This window comes from Sebastes umbrosus, chromosome 3, assembly GCF_015220745.1.
Source record: "Sebastes umbrosus isolate fSebUmb1 chromosome 3, fSebUmb1.pri, whole genome shotgun sequence".
Taxonomy (NCBI): Eukaryota; Metazoa; Chordata; class Actinopteri; order Perciformes; family Sebastidae; genus Sebastes; species Sebastes umbrosus.
In genome coordinates this window covers 37,827,100-37,844,834 of record NC_051271.1, presented here as the reverse complement: position 1 = coordinate 37,844,834, position 17,735 = coordinate 37,827,100, and the positions used below count along the sequence as shown (strand labels likewise).

Here is a 17,735-nt window from a genome sequence, read left to right as displayed (position 1 = left end):
GCAATATATTGCAATATATTGAATCGTAACCTCTGTATCGTGATACGTATCGTATCGCCAGATTCTTGCCAATACACAGCCCTATTCAATATACAGTATAAAAGCAGTATTGATGCCAGATTATTGAATTATTGCACAAATTACTACACAGTTAATACAGTGTTGTAATAAGAATAAGCACTACAGCATCATGCTTTAGTTTTATTGTTGTGCCTGTGTCTGAACTGAACTGCAGCAGGATGACAGGGCTACATTTGAGGTTAGATGAGGGTTTTGATTGGGACATTGGTTCTGAGGAGCACAAGAGAAAGAGGACAGGAGGAGGGAAATGGAGGGAGAATGGGCAGTGACGACGGACAGATAGTCAGGTCTGCGTTTCTATAAATAGCACAGTCTGTCTTCACCTGATCTCTCCTTCGCTCGTCTTTTTTAACTCAATTGTCATGCTGCCAGAGTCCGAAAGTCCCTATTGACAAGGGCGGAGGCAGACGCGCTCAGCACGGCAAACCTCACACACAGCTCTGCGTCACCACCCCCCCACATCTATAGCTTAGCCTTGTGGCGTAATCCCATTAGAATCCATTAAGACATCTTAAACTGATCCCCCCTCCCCTGATTCTTCCCAATGCGGGGAGAGGTAGGCTTCTTCTCTGACAGGAGGAAAGAGGGGAGGGAGGGGAGGAAGAGAAGGAGTATAGGAAGAGGATGGTGGTGCCGCTTTGGAGTCACATGACTAATTTGTGTCTGTTGCGGGGAGGACGGGCAGCTGGCCAAAGTCATTCCTCCCTCTCTCTCTCTCCATCCTTCACTCTCCGCCTCTCTCTCTCTCTCCCTCAAACACATGCATTGGGTAGTGTGCTAAAGCCGATTGCATGCATGTGTTTCTGCGTGAGTCAAGTCGTTTAGGAGCGTCACAGTCCACATGCGGTGACCACATGCTTTGTTGTTGACCCGAGCGGCATCTGCTGTCACTAACCATGTCTCTCTTGTGTTGCTTCTCCCTCAGGGACTATGGCTCCAAGCGCAAGTCGGGTAAGTCACCTGTTTTCCTTCACTAGCTAACTTCCTCTTTCAACTTGTTGCTCTTAATAAAACTGCTCCTTGAGATCCGAGTGATGCCGCATGACGTACGACTCTTCAGCTCTCCCTGCGACTTGTCTGTTAACCATGTGATGTCAGTGTGCTGTTTGTTTACTTGTCCCGCTGCAGAAAGCCGACTTGCTGTCGACTGTGTGCTTTGGGGTGGGTTCAAAAAGCTGTCAAGCCTCCTCTCCGTCTGGCTGTAGATTTGCCTCGCAGTCCAGGGTGGGGCTTTAACAATCGCCTGATAGTTCTTTGCGATGTCATTAACGTATGTTTTGTCAAGAGAAAGCATTGTTCTCTGATGTGGCAGCTGGGACGTTTGAAAGATTGTTTGCCTCTGAGTCTTCAGCTGAAGTCCTCGGCGAAGCTTTTTGTGTGACACATGTTTAGTATTCTCAATAATTCAATAAGAAAGATGGATTTTAACAGGGATACCTTTGAAGGTATGTGCTTGTAAGGGGCTTTGCAGATAGATTTTCCGTTTAGCGAGTAAATCTCAGGAGGCTATCCACCACACTGTCACACGCTCGGTTACACTGAGAGTCTCTGCCATGTTTTGGTGTCATTTACGGGTGTACCGCTTCCGTCCTCTGCTCTCTGTGTGTTGGAGTTTGACACACACACACACGCACCGTGTGCTTAATGTTAGCAAGTGTGCGGTCAAGAGAGAGAGAGAATGAAGTTAGCAGTGATGTTATAGCTTTGAACGTAGCAGTGTCGTGTGCGTACAGTTTAGGATGTTTGTCGGTGAATAAATGCTACAACTCCTCAAGACCCAAGCCAAGTTCCCGTGTCTTGCTACCTGCTGATTAAAGTGAAGGGGGTTAGCCCCGAAGCTAGCGACAACAACGGCCCAGGCTAACTCCGACAGCGTCGGAGATGTTGGCTTTATTTACTTTTTGAGAGATCCTTTATTGATTTGTTTTGGAAGAGGATTTACTCGTGGGGGGAAAACTGAACTGGACAAACTGAATTTCTGTCTATCTTTATTGCTGAACCACCGAAAAATAGTGTTGTTTTTTTATGTTATTGGGACTTGCATTTCATTATCTTACACTTCATTGCACAGATCCATTTTGTTTGAACCAATCCAACAGCTTCCAATCAAGTTGCAGGAGAAAACCATGAAGAACTAACATTATGAAATGTACTGAAACAAATGTATATGTGACACAAAAAATGCAATTTATTATTTTAGCTGGTAAAAAAAATATGCTTGGCCGGTGGATTTTTTTTTGCCATCTACCAGTCCCCTTGACCGGTGAGTCAAAAAGTGAATTTCGGACACTGGTAAGAGGTCAACAATAGCTGCACTAATTCCATTGGATGACATGTAATTCAGTAGAATATACAACTACGATCATGTTCCTGAACCTTTCCACTGTATCCAACATGTGAATTCAGAGGCACAAGCCAACAAGCCAACATAAGACTATTCATCCAATCATCAGCCATCTTAGCAAATGTATGGCTCTTAGAGGGTATTAGCGTCAGTATAGCTGCTTAGCAAAAGCATTGGCACATGTGAGTCACTAATATATGCGTCTTGGAACCCTGTGTTTTTATGGCTAGGTAGACTGAGAGAGGAAACTTAGGGGAAATGTCAGTCATACCTCTTATGAATTATTGAAGAGAAAATGCAGGAAATAGCTTGTGGTTGATGGAGAATATGATTCTCTTGCTACAGACTACACTACCTTGTCTGGATATTTAAGTAGCTTATAGGTTGTGTTTGGGAATGGAAATATCTTGATATTCTATTAGTTTTGAATAACTTCCTTCAAGTAAACAACTCTTGAAATTGATGGTGAGTTTATTTTTGGACTTTAAAGTACAGGAGCTGTGTGACCCTCCAGAAGGAAGCTCACTACCAATTCAATTACATCCGCATTCCTCAAAGTGATTTGATTTGTTAGAAGCTGATTGTTGCTGCAGATAAGCCAGCTCATGTTTTTTTTTTTTTTTTTTCCTACATCCCCTTCGTGTAGCGCATTATGCTTTGAAACAGGTGGTTTACATATCCTTTGCGTCAGCCAACCTAAACCTTTGGGATGTTGCCCAGTTGGACGCCACTCCACTGACCCAGTGATCTCTACTATGACCTGAAGTAACATGAAGTCAGTCAGCATGGCAAGGGGTTATCTATTTTTAAAACTTTGGGGCGGTTACATAACATCTTTAATATTTCTGAGTGGAAACTGAATGAACACCAGGACACAAATATGTCCAATTCTCTCAATGTGGTGCCCTCTGCACTCCATTTCTCCAGCCCTGTATCCTAAAAACTACGTTCTCATACAACAAACTGCATTGTGAGTCACGTTTCGTGGATTATGTTTGTTTTTGATGTATCACAAAACGCGTTTGTAATTATGGTCCGTGGAAGTCCGCTTAGGGAGGCGGTGAGTGGATGGGTAGGTCAAACAAACACAGGACTTTCACCCAGGAGGCTGCTGTTCGTGTCCCGAGTGAAACTAAAAGTCAAGGTTCACTTATTTTTATTTACGTCCGTAGCTTAAAGGAACAGTGTGTAACATTTTGGGGGAACTATAAACAGAAATGGAATATAATATTCACAACTATGTTTTCATTAGTGTACTATCACCTGATACTAAGAATTGTTGTGTTTTCGTTAGCTTAGAATGAGCCCTTCATATATATAGGGAGCGGGTCCTCTTCACGGAGTCCTCCATGTTGCTCTGCCATGTTTCTACAGTAGCCCAGAATGGACAAACAAAACTCTTTTTGTGAAACTGCGGTAACGTGAGCCGCAGAGTGCAAAACCGTGGTACCGCCAGCCACCGTCTGACTTCCGTTGCTCCTAAAGTAGTGTTATTATGGTAAGGACGGCCTCTGAGCGAGGCGAACGGCGTCACCACGGCTTTGATGGTTGTAATCTGCAACCACTGCACTAGATGTTGCCAAATCCTACACTGTCCCTTTAAAAGGTCCCATATTTGTAAAAAGTGAGATTTTCAGGTCTTTTATATTATAAAGCAGGTTTAAGTGCTATATAAATACTGTTAAACTATCAAAACGCTCAATATACGGAGAAATACACACAGCCCGTATTCAGAAATTGTGCATTTGAAATAAGCCGTTAGGATTTCTGTCCATTTGTGATGTCACAAATATACAATATTTAGACCATTACATGGTTTTAGACGTAAACATTCTAAATGTGTCCCAGTTTATTTCCTGTTGCAGTGTATGTAAATAACATCAGCTGACAGGAAGTAAACATGGACCCAAACTGTTGCCTAGCAACGCAATTCCGTTGCAATTCCATTGAAATGCATTAAAACGGAGCATTTCTGAAAGAAGGTAAATACAGGCATATTCAGGCAGACAGTATGAGAAAAATAATGTGTTTTTTGTAACATTACAGCATGTAAACATGTTCTAGTAGAAACACGAAATACAAGTATGAACCTGAAAATGAGCATGATATGGGACCTTTAATATCGCAACAATTAAGTACAGCAAATAGTCATTTTAAGCCAAACCATGATGATTATTTCACTGGACCTAACCAAGTACTTTTGATGCATTTTTCCGTTTTGTTTAAATTTACAACGTTAACCACGTTGTGTTTAAAACTACGACTGTAATTCAGGAGAAAATGTGCTTCCCTCAAAACGTAATTGGGAATGCAGTTTAGTTGTATGGGAATGTCACTTTGTAGGAGACAGGGTTACATTTCTCCTGTGGTTTTATTCTTGCAAAGAGATTAAAACAGTGTTATCAACATTATCAAACAAATCTAGATTTCCATAAACATAATCTGTGTTTTTTCATACATATATTTTATTTTATTTATGTGATATGTGATGAATATGTAGAGGTGGTGACTGTTTCATAAAGTAGATTACACCCTATTAAGGGAAGGTTATAGTGTTCCATTGCTGTATTTATGGTCTTTTCTTTTTCTTTTCTGAGATGTTTTCGAACGCTTCTCGTTGAGAGTGTTTGGTAACCATTACAACCCTTTCACCATCCACTATTCACAGAAAACAAAGCATCCACTCAGTGAGGTTGCTCCTGTTCATTTTCTACCATATAATCAAAGCTGTTAGCGTATTACCCATTAGGGTGACATATCATGAAAAACTCACTCTCTCAGTGCTTGTGCACATACATTTGGGTATCTGGAGCGGCTACCTACCCACAAACTGTGAAATAAGACGACCCAGTCAGTTTGTTGTGGGCTGCTTAGATCAGAAAACATGTGATTCAACAAGCCATTCAGATGTGGCTCCCCTTCCTATGTCACATACAGGCTCATTAGAATATATTGCCCACAGCTGGAGAACTACCTTTGCAAATGTTCACCAATCAGAGCAGACTGTTTTTTTTTTCGGGAGGGGGTCTTAAAGAGACGGGCATTAAAACGGAGCGTTTCAGACAGAAGGTAAATACAGGTATATTCAGACAGACAGCATGAGAAAAATAACATGTTTTTTGAACATTAAACCATGTAAACATGTTCTAGTAGTACCCCAAAATACAATTACGACCCTGTAAACGAGCATGATATGTCCCCTTTAAATCTTCTTTTTCCTTTCACTGTTCAGTGTTGTTCAAACTGTGTGTCCACTCCAGTGCTGGGACATCTTTTTTTCAAAATGTTAATTTAAAGAAAACATATTCACTTATTTCCAGTGGAGAGCAGCTAACATCGCACTTTTTAAAGAAAAAAAACAACGTCTACCAGCACCTCTAAAGCTCACACATTCACGCATTGTTTCTTGTTTGTTTCATTTGTACATAGACAGAAGTGTAGAAATGACAGTTTGTGATTTTAGGGGGAGTTATGTGACGTAACTATTTCTTGGTAACTAACAGCTTTGAACAGGAACTGTGTGCCTCTTGAGTTTCGTCTTGTTGTCACTGTGAGGTTGCCAAGTTTGGTACCATCGTGCCTGTAAAGAAATCCATACCAAAACCTGTTCACCGACTGTATCTGGCAACTCACATTGTAGCCGGAGACACTACAGAGACGTGCTGGATGGACGGACACACTAACGCCCCCTAACACCACAGACAGTTGTTTAGTAAAGTAAAGAGCTTTAGTAAAGAGCTTTTCTTTAGTAAAGAATGCGATTAAGTGTACTTCCCGAATGTTGAACTGTTTCTCTAAGTGGCGTTTTATTTGGTCTGTTCTGCCATGATAACTATTGCTGCTTTCGACATCTGGCCTTCTGTTCTTCTGTTAATGTTGTCGATGCTGCAAGAATAAATGCATCACTTCCACTGCACCAGAGCACTTCATGGAAGAAACTGAGGATGTTTTGAACAACACATGTGAACTAGGTATTTGTGACTCAATATTGTGTAATAAGTCTGTAAATGAGAGCAGCAAATTGGAACAAGACTCAGTCAGAACCGAGTAGATATGGCTGGACCTTGTATGGTCAGTCTGTGAATTTGTGGCTAAATTGTTACACGAATAGTCAGTGGTCATGTCGATAATGTTAAATCCAGTAATGGTACTTCCCATTCATTGTCTATGTAAACAGCATGCAATGCATTCTGGTAGCGTTGCAGCACGATTCGAGAGACGGGGTGTCACATTGGCCGCTCCTCATTTTCATGAAGTTGAGGTCTAGGCTACTTTATGCAAATCAGGGGCGTCCGACGCCACTCGCCACCTCTCGAAACTCCCTAGAAACGTTTAAACTAACCGTTGCCGATTTCAGAAACACATTTCGATGAACTGTTTTCGTGATATAAGAGAAGACAGTTTCCAAACGAACCGCCATGTTGGTTCCGGTTTGAAAGCTGGGAGCAGCAGCCCACGAGCAAAGAACGTATATTGATACTCTTTGCCACGAGGGAAAGCGTTCGTCCAATCCTAGTTCCTTGTGTCTAGTGGCCGACCATCAAGCGTCCAATGCTGCAGCGAGGCGGTCACTCGCACAGGTGAGTGGAACTGCTGACCCCCTGAAAACGTAAACAAAGGACTGTCCCCGCCTTTTCATTTTGAAAGAGCAACGGCCAACGAGGAAACTCCAACACTTGGCCGACCAATCGTGTAACTTCATCAGTCAGTCACTTAGTGACAGACTTTTGCGTTTGTAGAGCTGGCCCTCTGCGGTCCAGCCAAAGAAACGTTTGGGTCGCTCTAGTGGATGAGATTCACACCATGCAACTGCAATTATCCACTTTGAGTCCATTTAGGGACCTTTAATGCATGTTGCATGTCATCCCCTCTAATAAAGGCCTAATGCCATCGCATATACAGGATTTTCATTTTAAAGGGACTGTTTGTAAGAATCAGAAATTGCTTGTTAACAGCGACACCTGTGGCCGTTAAGTCAACGAAAGTCAGCATCCTGTTGCTTACGCTCCCGCTTGTGCTCGCTCTACATAGACTTGAACGAGCATCGCTCAAAACAGTGAGGCGACACACGTCAGCTAAAACCACAATATCACTCTATATTTCAGCTGCTTGGCAGTAATGTTAGCTGACCAGACGAAGGTCTCTCCATGAATCAATGCTGATCCTAGTGTTGGCTTTTCCTGCCTCAGCCTCCCGCCCGCTGCCGGAGGGAACAGGGGAGACACCGGAGTTTTGGTCGGAGACGATAACGTTTCTCGCTGCGGAGCCCCGTCACTTCACAAGACACGGGAAACCTCTGTTGGTCTGGAGGAGCTGCAGCAGTTATTTCTGCACAAACGTCCACTGTACATTCTCTAGATATTCTCAGAGCTAAACTAACTCTTCTGCAGTGTGTAGTGTGCGTGCATGCACGTGAGAGGTGGGGCGAGAGAGTGATAACGAGCACGGTGTGTGAGGGAAGGCAGGCAGGCAGAGGAGCAGAGTACAGCAGAGACTCCGGCCTTGGAGACCAAAGCTACGGTCTCCCCCGCGTCCTCCGACCGCGGCCAACATTGTTTTGCAAGACGGGCTTCACTAGATATCACTTTGCGGTTTTGGTGCTTCCGTGTAGTTTGTGTTGGAGTCTGAGTCTGAACAGCGTAGCCACACGCAAGTGCGCATGGGACACCGACCCGCAATGATTTATAAGGTAAAAAGTTACAAACAGTCCCTTTAAGGACCTTTGTTGCATGTTGCATGTCATCCCCTCTAATAAAAGACACAGTATGACATGTTTTACAGTGCAGTTAAAAAAAAAACACAAGTCATTCCATTTAATAATTTGAACTATAAAAGATGACTGTTTTTTTGGTGCCTCCCAAAAGAAACCAAACACTGATTCATCTCACCTCAAGTTAGCGGGGGGACGTAGATGTCAGACGTGGATTGTGTTTTTTTCCGGGGTCTCAGCTCTGTACTCCCCCCTTTGCTCTGCAGAGTGCAGATGGAGCTCGTACTCCTCCTTGTGAGGGCCAGATTTAGAGGGAACGGAGGGGGGTGCTGTTTGGGCTGCAGAGGCCACGGGGGTTGAGACTGTCTGACAGGAGCCTGTTTGTTTACGTGGCGCAATGGATAAGATTTCAGACTGACGTCGGAATGGCCACTCGTGTTTACACGGAGGAGGGCTGTGTCTTAATGTGTGTGTGTGTTTTTACATGTGTAGGTTTAGTGGACAGGGACAGTTTGTGTTAATCTCTTAAACTGTCCGTGCTAATTAGGATCTTGCTTGTACCATCAGGAGCTCCAATAGACACATTTATATGACACTTACACCTTCCATTACCTGCCTGCATATAGGAATAACTTTTACACATTTAACATCACACTCAGCACTCAATTGCAGCAGTAATAATAGTATACTCTCATCACATCAATTTAGCGAGGAAAAACTGGCATGGCCATTTTCAGAAGGGTCCCTTGACCTCTGACCTCCAGATATGTGAATGAAAATGGGTTCTATGGGTACCCACGAGTCTCCTCTTTACGGACATGCCCACTTTATGATAATCACAGGCAGTTTTGGGTGTCTTAATGTGGTATTTTGAGGGGGATTATTGATAATTTTTATCAATTCTCAAATGGAAAAAATTGCTAAATATTTACCACCAATTCTGTGTAACAAATGGTATCAACCCAAAAATTGCTGCAACAACTAATGAGACATAAAAGAATATGGGAATGACTATCATATACTTCCATTATGATGTTCTAAACCTTTATACACTTTTACAATTCATTTTAAATAAATCATTAATTAATTCATGTTTATTACTGATTCATGACTAGAGCAATTTGACACACAGTGCTGAGCAAATTAATCAAATGAATCCTCAGGTTCCCAGCTTTCAGATGATGTACACCACTTCTATGTGACATCTACTGTTGACCTGCTATCTACTCTAAAGACCCCCTTTACCCCCCCTAAAAACAACAAAAAATGGTCTCTTGTGGGTCTCAGAGGGTTAATTTACATCTGTTACTTAATAACGTAACAAGTGTAGTCATGATGTTTTTGTTTTTACTAAACCTAACCAAGTAGTTTTGTTGCGTTTTAAAACTGAGACCGTATAGATCGAAAATATGTTTCCCTCAAAACGTAATTGCAGTTTAGTTGTATGGGAATGTCATTTTGTAGGAGACAGGGTTGCATTTCTCCTGTGGTTTATTCTTGCAAAGAGCTTAAAACGGTGTTATCAACATTATCAAACAAATCTAGATTTCCATTAAACCAAATAGTCTGTATTTTTTCATACATATATTGTATTTGTTATATGCAGAGGTGGTGACTAAAGTAGATTACACCCTATAAAGGGAAGGTTATAGTGTTCCATCGCTGTATTTATGCTGTTTTCTTTTTCTTTTCTGAGATGTTTTTCGAACGCTTCTCGTTGAGAGTGTTTGGTAACCATTACAACCCTTTCACCATCCACTATTCACAGGAAACAGAGCATCCACTCAGTGAGGTTGCTCCTGTTCATTTGCTACCATATAATCAAAGCTGTTAGCGTATTACCCATTAGGGTGACATATCATGAAAAACTCACTCTCTCAGTGCTTGTGCACATACATTTGGGTATCTGGAGCGGCAACCAACCCACAAACTGTGAGATAAGACGACCCGGTCAGTTTGTTGTGGGCTGCTTAGATCAGAAAAAATGTGATTCAACAAGCCATTCAGATGTGGCTCCCCTTATGTCACATGGAAACTCATTGGAATATACCGCCCACGGCTTATAAAACCCTTCTCTATGTTGACTTTTACACATTTAACATCACACTGAGCACTCAGTTGCTGCAATAATAATGTCACACTCTCATCAGATCAATGTTGAAGATACAGTAAAGGTAGGATTGATTTAGGCTGAAAAAAATGATCTTTTCCAGCTTTATAGCGGTATGAGGCATCGCAATCTCAACATGACGGAGCAGTTAGAGTTCTTCCCCCGGGGAGTGACGGTGTTGTGTCTCTGTGGCTGGTCTCCGTTAAATCTGAGGGAGGGTGATGTTTAAAGTGAGAGAGCAGGAAGCAGAGAGCGTTTTTGACGGCCAAGATGTGACAGTCCTCACCGTGAAACAGATGTGGCCTGTGATGTGATTTGACCTCACCCTTAAGCCAGCGGTCCCACGCCATGTCACTCTCTCAGACCGGTTGGGGAACTGTTTGTCTTTGCTCACGGCCATATTTTGCCACCATTGTGTCAAGGCTAAAGCAAAGGGCCTGTCAACCGTCGCCAACCCCCCCCCTCTTCCCGCCATACCGCTCTGTTTGCACACAAATGTCATTTGTCACCGCAAATGTTTGTGTCACAGTCAGGGATGAATCGCCTTGTCTCTGTTGTTCTCTCTCCTCCTCTCGCTAAACACTGTATCGATACTAGTTAGCTTCTGCCTGTGGTTTGACATTGTTAGCGTCGGTGTCACTCTCGGCCCCGCTGCGCTTTTTACGGAGTGTCGAATCAATACTGGTTAGCTGTAATTTGTTATTGGTCGCCTTTGTCTTGGGTGTCAGGTGACAAGGGGCTTATCATTTAAGCTCCTGACTGTGTGGTGGCAGCGGCTACATCTAGCTGTGTGGAGGACATGCAGGGAGTGCCATCATGAGGTTGGAGGTTCAGTCTGGATGTTTTACCATAATTTGTTTAAGTCAAGTCAATTTTATTTGTATAGCCCAAAATCACAAATCACAAATTTGCCTCCAGGGGCTTTACAATCTGTACAGGATACAACACCCTCTGACCTTTACAGTACGACCCTCTTATCGGATAAGGAAAAACGTAACCAAAAAAAAAACCTCCTCTCCACGCCAGATAGGTAGAGCCAGAGCAACACAACCTCCTCTCCACGCCAGATAGATAGAGCCAGAGCAACACGACCACCTCTCCACGCTGAATAGATAGAGCCAGAGCAACACAACCTCCTCTCCACGGCAGATAGATAGAGCCAGAGCAACACAACCTCCTCTCCAGGGCAGGTAGATAGAGCCAGAGCAACACAACCTCCTCTCCACGGCAGATAGATAGAGCCAGAGCAACACAACCTCCTCTCCAGGGCAGGTAGATAGAGCCAGAGCAACACAACCATCTCTCCATGCCAGAGCAACACGACCACCTCTCCACGCTGAATAGATAGAGCCAGAGCAACACGACCTCCTCTCCACGCCAGATAGATAGAGCCAGAGCAACACAACCTCCTCTCCACGCCGAATAGATAGAGCCAAAGCAACACGACCTCTTCTCCACGCCAGATAGATAGAGCCAGAGCAACACAACCTCCTCTCCACCATGGAACTTAGAGAGAGGACCATATTTATGTTTTTAATTCTCAGTTAGTTCGTAATGTAAACGTATGTTACCCAAGCCAATAAGCCCCGTTGGACTGAAGTAAGTTGTTTACCTATTCATAAGGTTCATAAGGTTCAAAATGTAGCCTACTTTCTCCCTGTTTTTTTTTTTTTTTCTAGAGATCAGGGGTTGACACTGAATACATAATGTTGATCTCATGTGTGTCCTCCACTCACATGAAACATTGTAATTTGGAGCGTGCAGTGAAAGATGTCTCTACTTCTCTATCTTCACCTCTCCCCACTCTTTCAGCCTTGCTTTTCATTCTCTGTATCTCTCACACTCTTTAAAGACACACCCCCTGATGTTGTTACAGTGTCCCATAACACCCTCGAAGCCACAGGCTGTCTCCCTTCTTCTAACTGTAAAGCAAGGAGTCTCTGTCTGTCTGCATGTACGTGTGTCCTTCGCATATCTCGAGAGAGACGTTCATTTGATCTACTTCACACCTGGCGGCTGTATCGCTAATGACCCAAGGACTTGCAGTGTCAAAGTTGGGGAAATTTGGACATGGGACATGTTCAGTATTAATAAACTTTGAATAAACAAGCAAACAGCGCTCTGTGCAGCAGCGGGGGGCGGGGCTTCGGGGCTCTGCGGACCGAGTCAAGCTTGTTGTCTGTAGCGGGGCTTTACAGGCCACAGCTCACTGACTGCAGGTCACTTTTGCTGCTGGATGCTGGATATACTAACGTTACAACTGAACTCTTCTACAACCGAACTCTTCTTCACTTCCCTGTCGGCCCGTTCTGAACGGGCACACTCTCCGAACGGCCACGCCGTGAACGGGCACTGCATCAGTGTTACTGATGTTTTGAAAGTTGTGGAGTCCAGTAAATGTCAGTGAGGGACATTTTTAGCCAACACATTCCCACTCCCAACTCGTCGAATACCGCAACTTGGTCGGTGCCCCTGGGCATCAGAGACCGACACACGGGGTACCCCTCTTGCGTTAGTTTCGGACGGACCAAGGACGGTGTGTCAATATACGCTCTTTACATGCGTAGTGTCCTTTCAAAATAAACTTCCGTTTTCACATGAACACAACCACTTAGGATTAGGAGACAGTGGTAGTTGACGTTAACTTCACCGGCTAGTGACTCACGTGACTCACATGGCTGATGATACTAAATGACTCAGGTGACTAGCTCACATGACTCACCGGACTGACAATACCGATGAGTCACATTTAAAAAATTTGATAAACAAAACATAACAGACAATCTTGATATCTGCCGGAGCACAAATGTTCTCATTTTACAGCTAAACCGTGCACTACAAGATGATTCTGAAAACATTTGAGGAGAGAAATAGGCATTACAGTAACGGAATATTGATTCATATTTGATCAGCGCTGCCTAGTTTGACCTTTTGGTCGGAGTTCGTGAGTGATTGACAGACGGCAGACTCCAGATCAGCTCTGATTGGTTGTTTTCCTCCGGTCTGTGAAATCTTGCAGATGCCGTTAGGAGAACCCGAGGACACCGGAGGACACAGAAGAACATGATTTTTTTCTGATTACCGGTCTCATGCACTACTGTCATAAAAATTACTTTTTTTAATCATATTTGCTTCATTTCTACCCACTGCTGCTTTAAGATGTGTCTATTAAACACAATGTGATGTTATTTGTGATATCCCTTAAATTGATTAGACATGGTGAAGGCGTATAGCTGCCATACACAAGAGAGAAGGTTGGGGACAAATGAAGTCATCTGAGAGTATGATTTAGTCGTTTTAGGGCTAAAATATTGATTTGAGGGGAACAAACCAGGCTACGTAGAGATTCAACTCAGTTCACAGCCATCAACAGCGAGTTTGAGTTTTGGGGCAGTATATCAAAAGCAGGGAGTGTATCTTTAAGGTTTCAGCATCAACTAGTTTGTGTGATCTCCAAAGCTTTTATGCAACAGACACTTCACTTCTTATAGCCCTCAGGCCACTGGTCCTAGCTTGTTGATGGACTGTGGTTTGTCGGAAGGGAAGGGGGGGAGGGGGGAAGGGGGGGGGGGTGTACGGTGATGTCGGCAACAGGAACCTTTCTTTCAAAACACACAATCTACTAAGTCGACAGAAAAACAAGATAGATGGCTAATAAGCCCTCCAAACCAAATCTAGAAAGCAGGATTTCAGAGATGCCATTTATCACCGTCCATAGACCCTCAATTGCAGAGTAATGGAGACATTTGGGGTCAGAATTCTAGGAAAATTACCCAGAGCAGCAAAGGGACAGAGAAAACACTGCTGGCTCTGCTGGTCTGTGGCGTCATCACCCAAACCTGAAAGGAATTAAGTATCCGTATGTGTGTGTGTGTGTGTGTGTGTGTGTGTGTGTGTATTTGTATGGAGGGGGAGTGGGTTAGCATGGAGGGCCCGGAGTGGAGTTAATATCAATCAGATGTTGAGCGCTACACTGAGAGCAGCCGGGTGGGTAATAATCACGGTAGGGCGTTAGTGAGCAGGGTTTGACCCCGCCTGACCTGGGACCAGCCCGTACCCCTCCCTCTGGGGCCAACATCAATCCAGCAAAGCTCCTCGAGGCTCTGGTGGATAGCGAGAGGGGATTTGGCTTTTATTATCTCACGTGAGTCAACGGAGAGGAGCCGTCAGCTTCACAACAGGGGCAGCGCTCACCGGGGATTGTTAAGTATAAATACTTGGTCTCTTCAAAAAGATGAGTTGATGATTTAGGAAACCAGCGTATTTTTTAGATTGTTACATTTTGAACATTTTCCACGGGTTTTGAATATAGGGTGATAAAACAAGATTCACTTATTAAAGGCCATAAACCTCCAATTTGATTGAAAACTTGGTGTTACAAGGTCTTGTTCAGAAACACAACACGTTTTTTTATGAATACTGTATGGTTGCATTAATATAAAGCTTATAGTACATATATAGAAAATTTGTTGTAGCGACAATGTTGAGTTTGACTCGGCAAAGATGTCACTGAAATGGGTCATAGTTGAACAAAAGTAACGAGTTGAAGAGAAATAGGAAGATATGTTTTGAAGTGGGTTAAGTGTTCAGACCTCTGAATCACTGCCCACGTCTCACATTGTTTTCCAGCAATTCATAGCTCAGCTGCTGCACCCATAGAGGGCTGCATTTCTATTTGATTAAAGAATACACACACACACACACACACACACACACACACACACAGTAGGCGTGTAAGAAAATATCGAAAATATTGAATATCGTGATATTATGTTTTGTGATACTGTATTGATTCTCAAAAACGCAGTATCAATTTTTAATTAATAATAGTTTACATGCAAAGATTGACTAAGTCAATGCTTTATTTCATTTGTAAAGATATGCGCCGTCTCAAAGTAGTGCTGTGATGTTTAATGTTACAGAGACTGTGATGAAGGCAAATGCAGATCCTGCTGTTCAGATTGCATGAAAAATTGTAAAAAAAATTTAACTAAAATTTGATGCATATGGTGGTGTTCTTTATACTTTGACAGTTTTCCTAAAATTAGGTTAAACATTTTTTAATATATCACCTTACTTACAGTATCCCAATATATTGAATCGTGACCCCTGTATCGTGATACGTATCATATTGCCAGATTCTTGCCAATACACAGCCCTAATACACAAGCCTAAGAATCTGACCAAGCTTTCAATGCCAACTTTCAATATTATTGTTTGGAACTTTATTCTTCCTGGAAAAATCCTAAATGGGTAGGGGGGTGTGAATGTGCATACTGTATATCTGGGGTAGATGGTGAGTGACGGGTTGTATGGGATGAAGAATGGTGGGACTGGCTGGATGGGAGTGAGTGATGCAGCACAACTTAGAAAAGAAGAAGCAGAGTAATATTGTTTTGACCCTTTTTTCGACTAGTTTCAGTTTAATGCAGCTTTAATAGGTGTCTACAATTGACTGATTTCGTTATGGTGTGTTTGGAGCATCCAGTTTGAAGTTTGGTTGAAGGAGAGCCTCCCATGTCCATATACGTCTGCAGACATTTAAGCTCCGATTTCACTTTTGTTAAATGCCTGTAGGGTGAAAGATTTTCACTGATTTCCACACATAAAACAGAGTTGATGCAAATATTCTCTTATTTTACTTATTTATGCAAAAAGTTAAGCAAAATATGATTTTAAGACCAAATGCAAGCATACAATATAGACCAATGGTTCCCAACCTGGGGTCCAGGCTCCCCTTACAGTAGTTGCACCAAAGGTCACAGGGGGTGTGCCAGAATGTATCTGCTCTGAGGTTGTCAACATTAGTATAACTAAAATCATAATAACACACTTTCTGGGTATTTTTCTTTTTTAAAAAGTCTGTATGTAAAACAATTTTAAAAGTGTTTTTGCTTCTTAATAGGCCACGTTCTGTTTAAACCCAGTATTTCTGCAGAGTGTCAGATAAAGATCAGGCTACACTAATAGTATTAATATTTTACTACCTGTAGAATTAGATGCCAGAGGTGGCTGTGTAGAATTATTTCAGACTTGTGTGATTCAAACATTTACAATAACTCCAGAGCGTAGTAAGGTCCAAAAGTCAACATTTATTTGAAGAGATAGATGTAATCATTAACAAAATTCGCAACGTGTTTTAAACAAAATATTCTGCTCCAATCCATATTTGTTGGCGTTGAGCCTTTCAAAAACAACATTTTCACTTTGGTGGTGGGGTGGAGGGGCTCAACTTTTCTTAAATACAAATAGAGGGGGCTTCAGTGAAAATAAGTTGGAAACCACTGGTATAGACTGTATAAGAGAAGTGGACGTACTGTACATAGTCACCGTAACGTCACCCATTGGTATTTGGACTATGGTTTTGAAGCCCCTAGTTTGGCATTTTTGCCGTCGCCTTTTTTTGTTTTTATCCGTCACCATTTTGGCATTTTGGCCGTCGCCATCTTGGGTTTTTTTGCAAACAGAAGTGACACAAAAGGGTAGCGCTAAGTACAACCGAACACTGAATACGACAGTTTTAGGTGACAAAAATGTTACAATTAACTTTCATGAACTGAAAACACACTGTGAAGTTGTAAGACAAAAACATGGACAACACCCAGACCGGACAACGCCGTGGTAGCGACCTATCCATCCGAAGGTAGCCACGCCCTAAAGCATCCCCTTTAGCTTTATCGTGTATTTGACTCTAAATGGGACCATAATTTACTAAATAAACATCATGCTGTATTGAAGAAGACTTGAAACTAGTGATTGAGACCATAAACTAATTTTTACAATGTTTACTGAGGTAATAAATCAAGTGAGAAGTAGGCTCATTTTCTCATAGACTTCTATACAACCAGACTTCTTTTAGCAACCAGAGGAGTCGCCCCCTGCTGGCTGTTAGAAAGAATGCAGGTTTAAGGCTCTTCAGCATTGGCTTCACTTTTCAGACCCGGAAGTTGCTGCCTGACAGTAAATGGTGATGGACATTTCTTGTAGTGTTGTAAAGGACATTCCTTCTTGTTCTCAGTAGCTTGCAGGGCAGGTCTTGATCCAGTTCCTCCATATTATTATGGCCTGTTTCTTGCTGTCTGTTGCAGTGCTGCAGCCCTAATGCTGGCTCACTTCCAGGACAAATTGACAAGCCGCTAGAATATCATTTTGGTCCCAAATCAAGCTTTAAAATCATGGTTTCCTTGATGAGGGTAGCTTTCACCCCAAATTTTGGTCACCACCTCCTCTGTCCCTGTCTTCTCTGATGCCTAAATTTCCTGGTTGGGGCGGGCTGAGATGTTTCTTTGAGGAAGGGAGGTTGGGGAGTCAGGAATGACTTTAGAAGTGGCTGACGCCCACCTCAGGCATTCCAGGAGGTCCAGATAGAGGGATGGAAGAAATGGAGCGAGCCAGTCCAAAGGAGGGAGGGTTTTAGTTGAGGGTGTTTGTAATATACAGTACCAAAACATTTGCCAGTCCTCAGATGCTCTCTTCAGCATGAAGGAAAA

General features: G+C 42.8%; 1 protein-coding gene across 7 annotated transcripts in view; it reads left to right on the top strand.

Annotated features, from left to right (window-relative positions):
• The window catches only part of sh3pxd2aa (SH3 and PX domains 2Aa), a 145,995-nt gene that overhangs the window by 69,824 nt on the left and 58,436 nt on the right, over positions 1 to 17,735 (top strand). For all 7 annotated transcript variants that reach the window (XM_037764130.1, XM_037764132.1, XM_037764126.1 and 4 more), the window contains one exon: positions 1,007 to 1,032. In XM_037764130.1, the coding sequence (XP_037620058.1) occupies positions 1,007 to 1,032 (26 nt within the window). The remainder of the gene's footprint in view (positions 1 to 1,006; positions 1,033 to 17,735) is intronic.